The sequence below is a fragment of the Schistocerca piceifrons genome, chromosome 3 (genome assembly GCF_021461385.2).
Source record: "Schistocerca piceifrons isolate TAMUIC-IGC-003096 chromosome 3, iqSchPice1.1, whole genome shotgun sequence".
Taxonomy (NCBI): domain Eukaryota; kingdom Metazoa; phylum Arthropoda; class Insecta; order Orthoptera; family Acrididae; genus Schistocerca; species Schistocerca piceifrons.
This window is the reverse complement of record NC_060140.1, coordinates 919844820-919862352: the sequence shown is the minus strand read 5'-3', so window position 1 is coordinate 919862352 and position 17533 is coordinate 919844820. Positions and strand designations below refer to the sequence as shown.

General features: G+C 42.3%; 1 protein-coding gene across 1 annotated transcript in view; it reads left to right on the top strand.

Annotated features, from left to right (window-relative positions):
• Window positions 1-15067, top strand: part of LOC124789218 (protein white-like) — a 222243-nt gene extending 207176 nt beyond the window's left edge. The window contains exons 11-12 of the mRNA XM_047256512.1: window positions 4983-5157; window positions 14596-15067. Coding sequence (XP_047112468.1) covers window positions 4983-5157; window positions 14596-14700 — 280 coding nt within the window. The 3' untranslated portion in view covers window positions 14701-15067. The remainder of the gene's footprint in view (window positions 1-4982; window positions 5158-14595) is intronic.
• The last annotated feature ends 2466 nt before the right edge of the window (window positions 15068-17533 follow it).

Genomic DNA, 17533 nt, shown 5'->3' with positions numbered 1-17533 from the left:
AAACAGCCGAGGACCCGCAACCATTCTGTATGGACTTAACAGATACAGGTGTTGGGTTGGGAAGTCATTCCGCACTCACTTTATTCACCTGATCTTGCACCTTCATAATTACACCTTTTCCGCTCTGTGTCGAAAAATCTTTAAGGAACATCCTTTCCGGATGAAAATGCGCTCCGAGCATGGCTAAACGAGTTCTTCGTATCAAAACCTCGTGATCTGTATAGCCGCTGAATCAAAAATTTACTGGAGCATTGACGGAACTTTGCAAATAGTGAAGGAGAATATGTTATTGATGACTGAAATCTCTGTCATGTGTATCTGTTTATTAAACTTATGAAAAACCGCTACGAACTAATGCACCAAGCTAATAATTTACATCTAGCTGTGCCATCAGCAAAACTTTTGTATACGAGATTACGACTCCCGTAATTGAAATTACATTCCACGATGAAGTCTTAATAACTTCAATGGTCTGCCATCTACAGCAGCATGACACTCCACATGCCTCATCTAACTGTGCGGGTGGAAAATACTTCTCATACCACTAACTGATCACTCCTTCCGCGTTCCACAAGTGAATGGCGCGTAGGACGCAAGATTGTCTGTAATCCTATATATTAGCTCTAATTTCTCGAGTTTTCTCGTCGTGGTCATTTCGTTAGATGAAAGTGGAAGGAAGCAAATTGTTTTCGTATTCACTGTAAATTTCAATAACAAACCTCTTCGTGAAGCAGAACGCCTCCCTTGTAACTCCTGCTTTTGGACTTTGTTAAGCATTTTTGTAGCGCTCTCGTGCAAACGAACCAACCACGAAACGCGCCGCTCTTCGTTGGACCTCCCCCCCCCCCTCTCTCTCTCTCTTTCTCTCTCTCTTCTATGAGTCACACCTGGTACGGACTGCATATTGATGAACGAAACTGAAGAATCGATCGAACAAGCAGCTTGTAAGCCAATTATTTCGTGGCTGAGTTGCATTTCCTTAAGATTCTTCCTGGGAATCTCAGTCTCGATGTTGCTTTTCTTAGTATTTGTTTCATGAGATCATCCCGCCTAAGGTTGTTCTGGACAGTTACTTCTAGATATTTTATGTAGGCACTGTTTCCAGCAGATTGTCATCATTAGTGTAGTTGTACAGTAGTGGATTTATTTCCCTGTGGGTGCAAAACATGTTACTTTTTTATATTCAGGGTCAACTGCCAAAGTTTGCATCATTCCTATTTGCAGGGAAGCTCTTGCATCCAGTCTGAAAACTCGTCCGATTCTCAGTAAGGTCGTACTTTTTTTGCATTGAACTGCAGTGTGGTATTCTGTCAAATGCCTTCCTAAAGTTAAGGAACAGTGCATCAACTTGAGTGCCGTTGTCCAGAACGCTACAGATTTCACGGTTGGTCAGAGCGAGCTGAGTTTCGCAAGACTACTGTTTGCGGGACCTCCCAAAAGCTTCACAATTCTTTAGCATAAAATATGTTCCATCATTTTACAACACATTGACGTCATCGTCATAGGCCTATAATTCTGTTTATTTGTCCAACGACCAAAACGTACCGTTTCTCGTGTTCGAAGCGAGCCATCGCCTAAATTTCGAAAGAAAAAATCTTTAGCAATGGTGGTCGAAGACTTCCGGCATAAGAAGGCACCCTCAGCCTTGTGAAAGAGGGCGGAGGAGCGGGCAGGGATTCAGGGTCAGTCTTGTTCTTGGACGCCACTAAAGGCGGAAGAATTAGCAATAATCGACGGCATGGGATGCAGAAGGCAACAGAAACAACGGCATTAATCCAAAGGACATGCGGCCTGTAAATGAAGAAGTCTCATGGTCACCTCTCCATTGGCCAAAGATTCCAGATTAGTCCTCATTCCGATTTCCGGGAGGGGCTGTCAAAGATCAAATAAACAACGAAAGGGTAACATTCTACGAGTCGGGACGTCTAATGTCAGAAGTCTAAACGTGGTGTAGAAGGTAGGAAATCTGAAAATGGAGTGCTGAGGCTCAGTCTAAGTAAATGGGTGTTAGTGGAGAAAATAGAAAGAAGAGAAGGTTTTCTGGTCAGATGAATATAGGGTAATAGCAATAGCAGCTTCAAATTTTCGTTATGAATAAGATAGGTAGGGCAGAGAGTGAGTTAGTGAGAACATTCCAGTAACTGGGTTGTTCTCATCAGTCTCGCCGGCATAGTAACACCGAAAACGATTGTTCAGATATACACGCCGACGTCGCAAGCAGAATATAAAGAGGTTGAGAAAATCTATTAGGATACTGAACAGGCAGTTCACTATATAAAGCGGATGAAAATCCAATAGTCATGAGGGGTTGAAACGCAGTTGCAAGAGAAGGAATAGATGAAAGGGTTACGGGAGAATTTGAGCTTGGTACTAGGAATCATAGAGAAGAAAGAGTAATCTGCAACAAATTTCAGCTGGTAATAGTGGATACTCTATTCAAGAATCACAAGACGAGGAGGTACAGTTCGAACAGTTCGGCGAGTGGTTTACACTGAAGGCCTATGCAGGACCTTCCATTGGCGGCGTTTGGGTTATTTCCAGAATATATCCTCAATACTCGGTAACCTAATAAATTCACAACGAATGACGATCTTGAGAGCGCTGTAGCAAATACTGCATCCTGCTGCACGGACTCTGTATGTGCCCTTGAGGCCGTCTCTCACAGGTATCCAGCAGAAAAGTATATTCAGAGGATCCATGATACACTAGCCATAGTAGGAGGGCAAGGTGGTATTATTCTGCTGGGCCTCTGGGCAAAAGAGGGTTCAGCGTAATGAAACAGCACATGAAAGAGCTGGAAATGCCTGCTTTGGAAACAGAATTTCCTAACGTGCTGCTCCTGTAAATTCAGTTTCACTGTCGAGGATCACACGTCTGTGGGAGAAGGAATGGTTGGGGTTGAAGCTGAGGCACAACAAGCTTCGTTTGGTGAATCCGACACGGCCGGGACGTTCTTCCTTCTCGGCTCTTTAGTGGGAGGAGCTATTCTTAATGGGCCTTTGGACAGGGCACTGCCCGCTGACGCAGTGATTCCTCCTCCGACGGGGGGGAACCACTAGTCCATATTTTAAGAATAAGTGTTGCTCCCTGTCGTTGTGGCCGAGCGGTTCTATTCGCTTCAGTCCGGAACCGCACTGCTGCTACGGTCGCAGATTCGAATCCTGCCTCGGGCATGGATGTGTGTGATGTCCTTAGGTTAATTAGATTTAAGTAGTTCTAAGTCTAGGGGACTGATGACCTCAGATGTTAAGTCCCATAGTCCATAGAGCCATTTCTGTGTGGCTTCTTTTAACAGAAAACCAGTACATTGTTGTTTAAAAAAATAGCCTATTCCCTTCTGAATGTTTATTAGAGTTACGTGTGAAAATGTGATGTTGGGAAATAACGTCTCGAGATTTTTGATAGCCTTCCGTATTATGCAATATAAAACCTACGACCATCTAAATGTTTAGCTGAGTATCGTGTAAACAATTGAAGAAAATTCTTTACAAGTGTTCAAAATTTTTGCTAACACCGTTTTCCCTTTATACATTACATATATGTTTGTAGACCATACGTGTTAAAAAATGTATATATAGCCCATATCCGCTCAACTGTTTCTTAGAGTATCGTGTAAAATTTTGAATTAAGTTAGTTAATAAGTGTTCAAGTTTTTTCCTAACAGCGTTTCCTATCTGTATAATATATGTTAGTGCATCGTGTAAATGTTTAAAAGTAAAACGGCCAAGGATTTTCCCCTATATTCCCGCTCTCTCTCTCTCTCTCTCTCTCTCTCTATATATATATATATATATATATATATATATATATATATATATATATAAAGTAAATCGGCCAAGGACTCCTCGAGATTTTTGCTAAAAATCTTTCCCATATATATATATATATATATATATATATATATATATATATATATATATATATTATTTAACGTTGTTACGAAAATTCTCGAAAGGTTCCTGCTCTATTTACTGCTAATTTTCGGACTGATATAGGCTAAGAATTTCAGAAGAAAAAATAGAGGAAGGCGTAAGCGCCTTACAGTATATAAAGCAGTACACAATATTGCTATTAAAACGGAGAACAATGTAGGTGCACAAATCGTCCTCCATGGTCCATCAGTGTTCTGTAGTGGAGTTCTGAACTTTACTATTAGCAACAGTGATACCCTGCAGCATGGAAACGGATGGGTAACCGTAGCCCTCGTTCGCGGACCTAAAGTTGATAAAGATCCAGGGCTAGAAAGTTTTAACAGCCGTGACGTCATCGCATACCGGACATTTCACGTCGCAGAGGTCTATAATAGAGATCTGAGTAAATCATATTACCTGTCGATCATGCCTTTCGTTCTCAGGACGAGGAATCACCGTAAAATCAATGAATCCCAATCTGTCTCAGTCTGGGTTAAAGGTGCTGACAATTGTAAAAAAAATTAAACTCGTCGGTGACCTTACCCATTAATATAGAAATTAAATAAAGTCTTTCGTTTCCCTTACTCCTATCAAAAACAATAAAACACCAGACAGGAAAGAACAAATTACAAAGCCACTGCATCAGACGCGTGGGAGGTACTCTGTGTGAGCGTTGACCTTGGTCATTACGCAACCGCCTATCGCTTATCGTTCTGTATTTACAAACATGAGAAGCCAAATGAGACGTGTGCTGCGAGTATATATATATGGGAAAGATTCTTAGCAAAAATCTGGAGGAGTCCTTGGCCGAAATTCTTAGCATATATCAGTCCGAAAATTAGCAGTAAATCGATCAGGAACCGTTCGAGAATTTTCGTAACAACGTTAAACAGTACCTTGTCTTTATATAGTAATACAGATAAGTCATATTTAGAAGTATCTTTTTAATTTTTTTTAAAACTGTTTCAATCTCTTGAGTCTTCGGGAACAATGATGTGATGGAAATCTGGTTAACGGAAGTTCCGATTGGAGAAGACGATTGCTGGTGCAGGAGTTGTGTTGCCGCCGCAGGTCCGTCCCGCGGGCGCTGGACTGGTTCACGTGGCTGTCATGGTTCCGGTTCGGCAACGAGGCGATGTTCATCAACCAGTGGGCGGGCGTGCAGCACGTCGACTGCTCCGGCGCCGTCAACGACACCTGCCCCTCCAGCGGCCACATCGTGCTCGAAATGTTCGACTTCAACGAGGTCAGTGCATTCTGCGTTTTGCACCACTAGTGATCTGCACGTTCGTACAGGCTCTTGTCCACTGTAATTGGCGAGTAAGGAGTGCTGCAAGAACGCTGGGAGTGCATGGAAACGTCTGGAGTAAAATTAATATATTGCTTCTGTGAATAATTTTAAAACACTCCTAACAACAACAGTATGTAGAACAAAAATCAAACAACAGCTGCATTTCGGTCATTTCTTATTTATTTTTGTTTCAGCTACCAGTTTCGGCACTTCACTGGTACCATCCTCAGGCCCCTGTGTTTTAGAACATCAAAAACAATACAAACTAAGGTTACAAAAGTAATGTTATACCTCCTAGTACCATGTCGGGCCTCATTTTGCCGCCGGCCCGAGTGGCCGAGCGGTTGTTGGCGCTACAGTCTGGAACCGCGCGACCGCTACGGTCTCAGGTTCGAATCCTGCCTCGGGCGTGGATGTGTGTGATGTCCTTAGGTTAGTTAGGTTTAAGTAGTTCTACGTTACAGGGGGCTGATGACCTCAGATGTTATGTCCCATAGTGCTCAGAACCATTTGAACCTCATTTTGCCCAGCATAGTGTAGCAACTTGCTATGGCATGGGCTCAGCATGTAAGTTCCCTGCAGAAATACTGAAACATGGTGCGTTTAAAGCCACCCAAAACTGCGAAAGTGTTATGCTGGATTTTCTGCATGAACTGACCTCTCAGTTACGTTCCATAAATGCTCGATGGGTTTGATGGAAAGCTATCCAGATGGCCAAATCATTCACTCGATATGTTCATAACGTTCTTCCAACCAATCGTGAACAATTATAGTCCGGTGACATGGAGCATTGTCACCTATAAGAATTCCACCGTTGCTTGTGGACTTGAAGCCCACGAATGGCTGCAAATGGTCTCCAAGTAGCCGAACATAACCATCTTCGGTAATTAAAACTTCCGGGCTAAGATCGATTAACTGATTCCTGATCGATTTACTGCTAATTTGCGGACTGATATATGCTAAGAATTTCGGCCAAGGACTCCTCCAGTTTTTTGCTAAAAATCTTTCCCATATATATATATATATATATATATATATATAGTACTCGCAGCACACGTCTCATTTGGCTTCTCATGCTTGTAAATAAAGAACGATAGCGATAGGCGGTTGCGTAATGACCTAGATCAACGCTCACACAGAGTATCTTCCATGTGTCTGATGCAGTGGCTTTGTAATTTGTTCTTTCCTGCCTGGTATTCTTTTTTGATAGGAATAAGGGAAACGAAAGACTTTATTTAATTTCTATAATAATTGGTAAGGTCACCGACGAGTTTAATTTTTTTTTAGAATTTTCAGCACCTTTGACCCAGACTGACACAGATAGGAATTCACTGATTTTACGGTGATTCCTCGTCCTGAGAACGAAAGGCATGATCGACAGGTAATATGATTTACTCATATCTCTATTATAGACCTACATGAAAGCCTACACGCTATGATGATAACCATCTTCATTCAATGATCGGATCAGTTCCATTTAAACACAGCCCACAGCGTTACGGAACCACCAGCAGCTTGCACAGTGCCTTGTTGACAATTTTGCGTCCATGGCTTCGTGTGATATGCGCCACAATCGAAACCTACTATCAGCTCTTAGCAACTGCAGGTGGGAGTCAGGTGAACTGACAGCCGTTTTACAGTAGTCTAGGGTCCCACCGATATGGTTACGAGCTCAGGATTGGAGCTGCAGGCGATGTCGATCAGTTAACAATGGCATTCGCGTCGGTCGTCTGCTACCGTAGGATATTAATGCCAAATTTCTCCGCACTGTTCTAACGGACACGTTCGTCATACGTCCCACAATGGTTGCTGCGGTTGTTTCTCGCAGTGTTGCTTGTCTGTTAACACTGACAACTCTAGGCAAACGCCGCTGCTCTCGGTCGTTAAGTGAAGGCCCTGGCCACTGCGTTGCCCGTGGTGAGAGCTAATGCTTGAAATTTCATATTACTGGCAGATTCGTCATACTTTGGATGCCTGAATATTGAATTCCCTAATGATTTCCGAAATGGGATGTCCCAAGCGTCTAGCTCCAACTACTAATCCGCGTTCAAAGTCTGTTAAATTCCAGTCGTGTGGTTACAATCATGTCAGAAACCCTTTTACATGAAGTACTTGAGTACAAATGACAGATCCGTCAATTTACTGCCCTTTTATTCCTTATTTTCACGATATTACCATCATTTGTATCCGTGCCTATCGCTAGCCCGTGACTTTTGTCACCTCAGCGTAATGTAGTGTGTGTCTGATACATAACACAAGATAATTATACAGATTCAAAACAAGACCAGTAAAGGTAATAGCTGTTTGTTGCACATTTTGCGTTGTTTACCTCCTTTGCTGGTCCTGCTTTGTACCTGTATTAGTATCTTCTGTTTTACACCAGACACACACTGTATACTCGTTGATGTTCTAATATTAGGGACCTGAGGACGGCACCAGTGAAGTGCGTAAAAGGGTAGCATTAAGAAAAATAAGTAGGAACTGATTGACCTAAGGCTGTTATTGGTTTTGTTCTACATACTGTTCGATCAGCGACAGTCTCAAGTCCATGGAGGGTCCAAGAACAGCCAACAACATCCGTCTGACCACGAAAGTTGAAATATATTTTCTGGTGAACCTTCCGGGATGTAAGGTCGTGGTCCATGAAACTCTTCAGCTCCTAACGTTTCGTCCAGAACTGCGCTGGACATCTTCAGAGAGTTGTTTCTCCTCCGTTGAGTCAGTCGGCAAGACTCACCGGAGGAGAAACAACCCTCTGAAGATGTCCAGCGCAGCTCTGGACGAAACGTTATGAGCTGAAGAGTTTCATGGACCACGACCTTATATCCCGGAAGGTTTACCAGAAGATATGTCATCCGGTCGTGAAAGCCTTCATACTTTGAAATATATTGTTACCTCTCCTATGGCAATCAGGTATACAGAGAGTGAAAATCAGTGAAATGGTTATCGTTGGGCTACGTGTGATACAGAAAAAAGATCAAAGCATATGCTTAGGTATTTATGAAAAAAAGTCCGCACAGGTATTCAGACCCAGTCTCCATCTTATGTAAGTGTTTGCTCTTGACACTATATCTTGCAGGAATATAATATTAACCCCAGATACCGAGCTGTATCCTTCACATTCACACTGACCGTTATTCATGGTGTACAAAAATATGTTACAAACTTTAAGGATATATTACTGTCATGTTATCATTAGAAAAAATTCATATGGACATGGACCCAAAAAGCCTTCGTTAGAGATGTTCGAAAGGATTTATTGTTTATGGCACAAAAATGCAACATTTACCAAACCCATTTACTTATATAAAAGGATTTGTTGTTCATGGTTAACAAACTACATAGTTACCAAACACACTGGAAACTAGCCGCATGTTTTCTGTCATGGGACCCTTAACTGATGCATAAGTTACAGGACTAAATCACTACGTTATGCAAATCACACCCAAGGGCTTCATATTTAATCTGTACGGGGTGTGTACCGTAGTCTTCTAATGGCCTTGCTCTAAATCCCTTATGGGGTGACTAGTGTCCCATACATTTCATTCATTAACTGAATTGATCAAAGTTTCCCTCCAGAAATGATGATGGGAAAGCATTCTGGTGAGTGTGACTGATTAGCAGATAAATACCATCCCAAAAATTACAATTACATTTATTTTCTTTAAATGGCCACAAAATGTATCATGAATTCGTACAAGGAACCATCATGTATATGAACGCAAGCCAAACATGTAAGCAGTCCTCATGTGACAGGCGTATTCGCAAGAACCTAGTATAAACGACACTGCATGGAATCTAGTGTGCTAGTCTACTATGAGACTAAGAAAGCAAAGACAACAGATGAAATGCATAATATCGATAAACAAATGGGTAATCAATTACAGTACCACGATATCACCTAAGCAGGCAAAGTCGTTCTACAGCTGCAACAGCTGGGAAACCTGGGTGATTAAAAAGTTAACTCAAACTCTACATGTCGCAACTGGGAAAGTAGCAGTGCTGCAAGCGCTAATAGAAAGCAATGAATATCAATTCGTTATAGGCACTGAAAGCTGGCTAAATCCGCAGATACGTCCTGCTGAAATTTTCGCTAAGGACCAAACAGTGTTTAGAAAGGATAGGCTACATACAGCTGGTGGTGGTGTGTTTTGTTACTGTTAGAAGTAGTTTATGTTGTAGCGAAATTTTTGTAGATAGTTCCTGTGAGCTAGTGTGGGTAGAGGTCATTCTTGGAACCGCAATAATCTAATAATTGGATCCCTTTACCGACCACCCACGTTAGGTAATACTATTGCTCAAAGGTTCAAAGAAAACATGAGGTAATATCAAACACGTACCCGGCTCATACAATTATAGTTGATAGTGACTTCAACTTACCCTCGATATGGTGGCAGAAATACGTATTTAAATCCGGAGGCATGCACGATACATCATCCGAATATGTGCTAATCGCATTCCGTGAAAATTATTTCGAGCTATTAGTTCATGAGCTGAACTGAATGCTGAACGGTTGTGAAAACACACTTGACCTCTTAGCAACAAATAATCCGAGCTGACAACAAGCATCAAAACGGATGCAGGGATTAGTGGTTCAAATGGTTCAAATGGCTCTGAGCACTATGGGACTCAACATCTTAGGTGATAAGTCCCCTAGAACTTAGAACTACTTAAACCTAACTAACCTAAGGACATCACACACACCCATGCCCGAGGCAGGATTCGAACCTGCGACCGTAGCAGTCCCACGGTTCCGGACTGCAGCGCCAGAACCGCTAGACCACGGCGGCCGGCCAGGGATTAGTGAACAAAGATTTGTCGTAGCGATAACGAAAACTGTTATTTCCAAATCCCCCAAATATAAACGAAATATATATGTGTTTAAAGAAGCAGATAAAATTCGCTTAAAGCCTTCCTAATAGACAGTTTCCACTCCTTCCAAAATAACAATGAGAATGTAGACCAGATGTGGCTTGAATTCCAAGAACTAGTATCGACAGCAATTGAGAGCTTTATACCAAATGATTTAACAAATGACGGAACTGATTCCCCACGGTACATAAAACATGTCAGAACACTGTTGTAGAAACAACGAAAAAGCATGCCCAACTTAAACGAACGCAAAACCCCCAAGATTGGCGATTCTTTACAGAAGCTCGAAATTCAGTGCGGACTACAATGTGAGATGCTTCTAATAGTTTCTGCATCGAAGCTTGCCTCGAAACCTGTCAGAATGGCCAAAGACATTCTTGTCGTATGAAAAGTGCGCTAGCGGTAAGACAAAGTCAATGCTTTCTCTGCGCGATAGTAATGGAAATACTATTCATAACAGTGCTCCTAAAGCAAGGTTACTAAACACGCCTTCAGAAAGTCCTTCGCCAAAGAAGACGAAGTGAATACTTCAGAATTATAATCAAGAACAGCTGCCAACATGAGTAATTTGGATGTAGATATCCTCGGAGTAGCGAAGCAACTTTAATCACTTAATAAATGCAAGTCTTCCGGTCCAGACTGTGTACCAATTATGTTCGTTTCAGAGTATGCTGATGCAATAGCTCCATACTTAATAATCATATACAACCGATCGCTCGACGAAATATCCGAACCCAAAGACTGGAATGTTGCACAAGTCACACCAATATTAAAGAAAGTCAATAGGGGTATCCACTGTATTACAGCTCATATCATGAAGAGCGTTATTCAGAAGGATTCTGGAACATATATTGTGTTCGAACAGTATTAAGTATTTCGAAAAGAACGGTCTATTGACACAAAGTCAAAACGGATTTAGAAAACATCATTCTTGCGAAACATAACTAGCCCTTTACTCACACTATGTGTTCAGTGCTATCGACAAATGATTTCCAGGCTTTTTGCACGATACCTCACAGCTGGCTTGTAATCAGATTGCGTGTTTATGGAATATCGTCTCAGTTATTGATGTTGTGGTTTATAGTCCGAAGACTGATTTGATGCAGCTCTCCATGTTACTCTATCCTGTGCAAGGCTCTTCATCTCCAAGTAATTACTGCAACTTACTTACTTCTGAATCTGCTTACTGTATTCATCCCTTGATCTTTCGCTGTGATTTTTACTCCCCACAGTTTACTCTAGTACTAAACTGGTGACCCATTGATATCTCAGAATAGGTCCTACCCACCCGATCCCTTCTTTTAGCCAAGTTGTAGCATAAATTTGTTTGTTCCCCAGTTCAGTTCAGTACTTCCTCACCAGTTACATGATCTACCCATCTTATCTTCAGCATTACTGTGCAGCTCTACTTTTCAAAAGCTGCTATTGTCTTCTTGTATGAACCTTTTCGCGTCCATGTTTCACTTCCATATATGGCTACAGTTCATAAAAAAAACTTTCAGAAAAGGCTTCCTGACACTTAAGTCTATACTTGATGTTAACAAGTCCTTCTTCTTCAGAAACGCTTTTTTTGCCATTGCCAGTCTACATTTCATATCCTCTCTATCCCGCCCATGATCAGTTATTTTTCTGCCAAATACCAAAATTTATCTACTAGTTTAAGTGTCTCGTTTCCTAATGTAATTCCTTCAGCATCATCTGATTTAATTTGACCACATTCCATTACTCTTTTGTTGCTTTTCTTGAAATTCAGCTCATATCCTACTTTAAAGTCCCAGTCCAGTCTCGCCACTGCGACAGGATTCGTGATTTCCTGTCAGAGAGGTCATAGTTCGTAGTAATTGGCAGAAAGTCATAGATTGAAACAGAAGTAATTTCTGGTGATCCGAAAAGTGGTCTTATAGACATCTGGCTGCTCCTTATATATAGAAACGATTTAGGAGACAATCTGAGCAGCTGCCTTACGTTGTCTGCAGATGATGCTGTCGTGTATTGTCTTGCAAAGTCGTCAGAAAATAAGTACAAAACTATTTAGATAAGGTATCTGTATGGTGCGAAAAGTGGGAATTGACCCTAAATAATGAAAATTCCTCTGTATCAGTGCTAAAAGGAATCCGTTAAGCTTCGGTTGAACGGTAAATCAGTTATATCTAAATGCCGTAAATTCAACAAAATACCTAGCAATTGCAAAAAATGCTCTGAGTACTATGGAACTTAACATCTGAGGTCATCAGTCCCCTAGAACTTAGAACTACTTATATCTAACTAACCTAAGGACATCACACACATCCATGCCCGAGGCAGGATTCGAACCAGTGACCGTAGTGGTTGCGCGGTTCCAGACTGAAGCGCCTTGAACCGCTCGGCCACATCGGCCGGCCTAGCAATTGCAGTTACGAACAAGTTAAATTGGAAAGATCTCAACAACAACAAAAATGTTGTGGGGATGGCGAACCAAAGACTGCGTTTTATTGGCAGGACAGAAGAACTGTTAAAGAGGCTTCCTAAACTACTATTGTCTGTCCTCTTTAGGAGTGCTGCTGCGGGTGCGGGATCCCTAGCAGATAGGATTAACAGAGTACATCGCGAAAATTCAGTGACGAGCAGCACGTTTTGTGTTATCGAGAAATAGGGGAGAGAGAGCCACGGATATGATACACGGTTTGGGAAGGGCACTATTAAAGGCATTTCTCTTTGCGGCGGCATCTTCTCAGGAAATTTCAGTCACCAACTTTCTCCTCCGAAAGCGAAAATATTTTGTTGGCGGTGACTTACGAAGGGAAAAACTACCATTGGAATATAATAAGGGTAACCAAAATCGCTCGGAAAGTTATACGTGTGCGTATTTTCCGGGCACTGTTCGACAGTGGAGTAACAGAGAATTATTGTGAATGTGGTTCGATGTCTTCTTTGCCAGGCACATAAGAGTGATTCGCCTAGTAGCCACGAGGGTGCAGATGTATTACCGACAGTTCGGCGCAAGGCGGCGAGCTGATGACGGCTGCTACTCGTGGTCGTTGGGATGCATAGAGATGAGTTCCGCCTTGGAGGTCGATCGAAGCACGTGCACGAAAACAATTAGGTGTTTGTCCGGTTGGCCGGACAAGTGAAAGGACGGATGAAATTACTCTGCAGCAAAGGCGGCAAAGTACGCGACCGACTCCTGTGGCGGTCAGAAACAAACTCTCTCTTCCACCCCGCGCCCAGAGAGCGACAGCTCTGCCTGTAAGGAACTCGACTAATCGCCGCAGATAAACAAAGATTTCGAGCACTGCGGCCTTAGAACAAATTGGTATAGACTCCCACAACCGTACTCTGTCAACAGGTTGGCGACAATACCGTTCCTTCCCGCCAATGCCCGACGGGGTTTGTAAATGTGTTCAGCCATAACAGTCGAGCAACCCATCACAGCTTCCGCCAGAACTTTGCGTGGGAATCTTTCTAGCGACGGGTGCCAACGGAATCAGATTATTTAATTATTACGGTGCTACGTATGGCGCCGTTGGGCCGGCTGTTCTGTGGAGCTCGACGATCATTTCTCCGAGACGTCCGAAACCATAGAACAGAAGTGGCACCAAGATGGCGCGTTCCTGCCGAAAACTTGAGGTTGTCGGAAGAAAACGGTCCCCAGCCGTAGTAAAAATAGCGAGTGTCGGTCTGTCTGGCCCTGAGACCCCTCATCAAAAGAAAAAGCCGCCAGCTATGGGTCGAGGCTCTGTCAGCGTTTCCCAGTGGCCGGATATTCCTCTCAACTTCTGACCGTTCACTGCTGTTGTTATTGGCCTCCTCATAGCCCAAAAGTTCTCACTTGTCTCCAACATGAAATGAACAGAATTACAATATGCCTGCATCCCACTCCCGATCATTCACATGCCGGTACATAGCATCCGATTATTAACTTTGCATGACGGTGTACAGAGTAGCGAAATGACATTACTTTGCGTGCATGCAAATTCAGTGCTTAGAAATGCAAATTTTCCACTAAGCCAGCGACTGCATTAACACTTCATCTATATGGCCACCTGTGAGACGTTACATGCGCTGCTTTCTATCTTTAGTCACCGTACTTCTTACTTTCTCTGCGCACGAAGTTAACAGCTTTTGCCAGCGTAGCTTCCATCGAGTACACACCGCCTCACTCTCTAGGCACCGCTCTTTCCTCATAAGTCCAGTGTCCATCCGTCTCCGTGCGTCAGCCCCCTCCCCTCTCAACCAACGATCCTCCTCCTTTCAAAGCTCACCCTCTCCACAGATAAACAACTTTCCTCCTCAGATGTCTTCCACATACATAGGCAAGGCAGTCCATCGAACACTGATCAGCTAATGCAAACCTAAATCACAAGTACAAGGCACAATATTTGTGTATAGGAGCTCCTCTGTCTTCCAGAGGTCTGTTACTACCACATACTTGGGGTGTCCAGTGCTGAGAGAACATTACAATGCGAAACTATGTTGATAGACTTGTTTCAGCCTTATGCTCACTGCAAGACTTCACAGCATGCTACTTGGGTATATTTGCAGGGCGACTTCATGTGCGACATCATCGGCCTGGTGTGCCTGGTGGTCAGCTTCAGGCTGTTGGCAGTGCTCATCCTGACGCTGAGGGCGAAGCGCGGCTGCAGCTGAGAGACGAAAGAAACCTGACAACCACCAGCACCAGCTGCATCACTGCGGCCCGTACCAGCACTGTGACTGGCTTCTGTGCTATCACGTGCGGACCGGAGCAGTCGAAGCTGCCACTATGGCACATTCCGTGTATAACCTGTATTTTGATAAAAAGTAATGTACACAACCTGATTCTGACATTTATGTGCAATAAAAACTGAATGAGAGCTCACTTTACACAGTACGATTGTGTTGTCAATTTCAAGGAGCACACCGAGGTGACGAAACTCACGAGAAAGCGATATGCACAAATACAGATGGCTGTAGTATCGCGTACACAAGGTATAAAAGGACAGTGCATTGGCGGAGCTGTCATTTGTATCCATGTTCAAAGGTTTTGGACTTGATTATGGAGGCACGACGGAAATTAACAGACCGTGAAAGCGGAATGATAGTTTGAGCTAGATACATGAGAGATTTAACTTCGGTTTTGGTTAGGGAATTATATAATCTGAGGTCCACAGTGTCAAGAGTGTGGCACATATACGAAATTTCAAGCAGTACCTCTCACCATGGACAACGCAGTGACCGATGGCCTTTTAACGTCGCGAGTTAATGCGCGATAACATTCGTTGCTATACAGCCCGCAGTATTGGAGCCGGAGGCTGTGAAAGAAAGCGCCACTTGTGTCTTAACCAATGAGTCATGTATGTACACCTGCTACTACGGCAGCGTGAAAAAGGCTCCTGTGTCACTTCGTAGCGAGCGTACATTGACCACCTGTAAGAACCTAAATAAATGATATTAAATATTATTCAATAATTTTCAAAATTCGTACACTACCTCTGGACTTTCAGGAGAAGATTGTATCCAAATTACAGCTTTATAACTATTATAGTTTCAGAGATGGAAAAAAATTTGCTAAAAAAGTAAAAAACAGACACTTAGGGAACTAAATTCAGTTAGGAAATATAATAGTTTATCCTTTGGTATTTTCTAGAAACATAAACAGAACTCACAGGGTGCGTAATTCATTAATTGAGATTTTCATACTAAAACTTTAATTATTTTTCGTTTTCGTAATATAAAAATGAGACAAAATTATTATTGGTGTTTAAGATTGTTGTGGGAGTAGATGTGAATGAATGAGAGTGTGTACGTGGGGACATTCGTCGGATTATAATGTTGCATTATATACCGTCTTAAGTAACCTGCAAGAGTTACGCAAGCCTGTCGTGGGAAAAGTTTCACAGGGAATTTGTCCACTTTGCTGATGATGTATGTCTAGGTGTGATTGCTATTGTAACAGAGCAGCCAGAAAGCTTTAGTATTATCTGTATCTAAAGGATATTTCCAGATTTATTGCCTTTTCATTTTCGTTTATTAAATATTACTTTAATATTTGTATATCAGAATGACTTAGATGCGTCTTTATGTAAGGATTGGTGCAGACCAGTTTTGGCGCGAGTATGATCATGAGCGAGCATTCTGATAGGCAGCGGGTATGGTCAGTCAGTCAGAATTGACAAGGTTCCCACTCGTTACCTGATAGTTATACTGAGAGAGAGGCTCCAAGAAAGGAGTCGCTCGCCAGCTTCGGTCGCGGAAGGACATGTTAAATGTGATGTTTCTCACTATGTGTAAAATGAAGAAATATTGACGTCCTCGCGTTTGATACGTGTCGTGGCTAATGCTGATGTAGTGATGGACAGTTTTGTGAAGTTTGGTAATTCTAGAACTGTTTAGCTGGACAGATATGCGCGTGTGAAATTTGGCTTTCATAGTAGACACTTGGCAATGTTTCAATATTCAACCACTGAGCATTTTTTGGCGATCAGTTTCTTATTTGAGAAATCCACAAGAAGAACTAAATGTAATAACTCATATTAGTTGTGAAATTAATGACTTTGAGAACGTTGTTTAATTCGAGTCGGGTTTGGACAGATTTCTGGCTGCTGTGCTTGTGAAATGAATGTACGAATTGTGAACATGGAGAAAATAGACAATAGTTTAAATGTGGACTGAATAGTACCGTCTTTTGGCTAGATGAACAAAATAAATCTTTTTGTATGGAAATTTCAGACATCATTTTCCAGAAGCCAATCCATTTTCTTAGCGCCCGATAAATTTCTTAATGATAGTTTTTCTACAGATTTTTATTTCATTGCTAGAATTGCACGACCTCAGTAATTTTAGATATTAGGTGGTGCTTTTACATCCTCTTCTGAGTATCTACAGTGCCGAGCAGAGGGACATCGAGCGGACGCTGTTCTGAGGTAGGTGAATTCTGATTTGCAGCCTGCACACACACACAAAAAAAACGGGAGAAAATGCTAAACTCTCAAGTACAAGATCAACTTACTGAGAAGAGATGTGACAGGTAGTTTGTATGAGTGTAAGATAACATTCATAATAAATGAATTACAAATGTCATAGTAAAGTGTACAAGTAACCTCATCAATACACAGTGTACCTCCCTCTGGCAGCAATGCAGGCATTTATTCTCAAGTGCAGATAGTCATTAACGGGCTTAGCGACATTATGCGATAGACTGTCGCAAACATCTTGCAACTTTTGTTGCAATTCGGCAATGGTTCTTGCAGGCTCTGGATAGCGGGTTGGTTCCCACTCCAACATGTCTAATACTTGTCCAGTTGGCTAGAAATCTGGTGATTTTGTTGGTCAGGGCAGTTTTTTACGCCACGAAGAGCGCCTCGAGTTGCAACAGCCGTAGGTGGACGTGCATCATCCTGTTGAAAAAGCACATCACCTTCCTGTTGAAGAAATGGCACCAGCGCGAAGATTATAACCAGTGCAGTGCAGCGGGCACTGTTTATTTTATCCTGCTGCAACA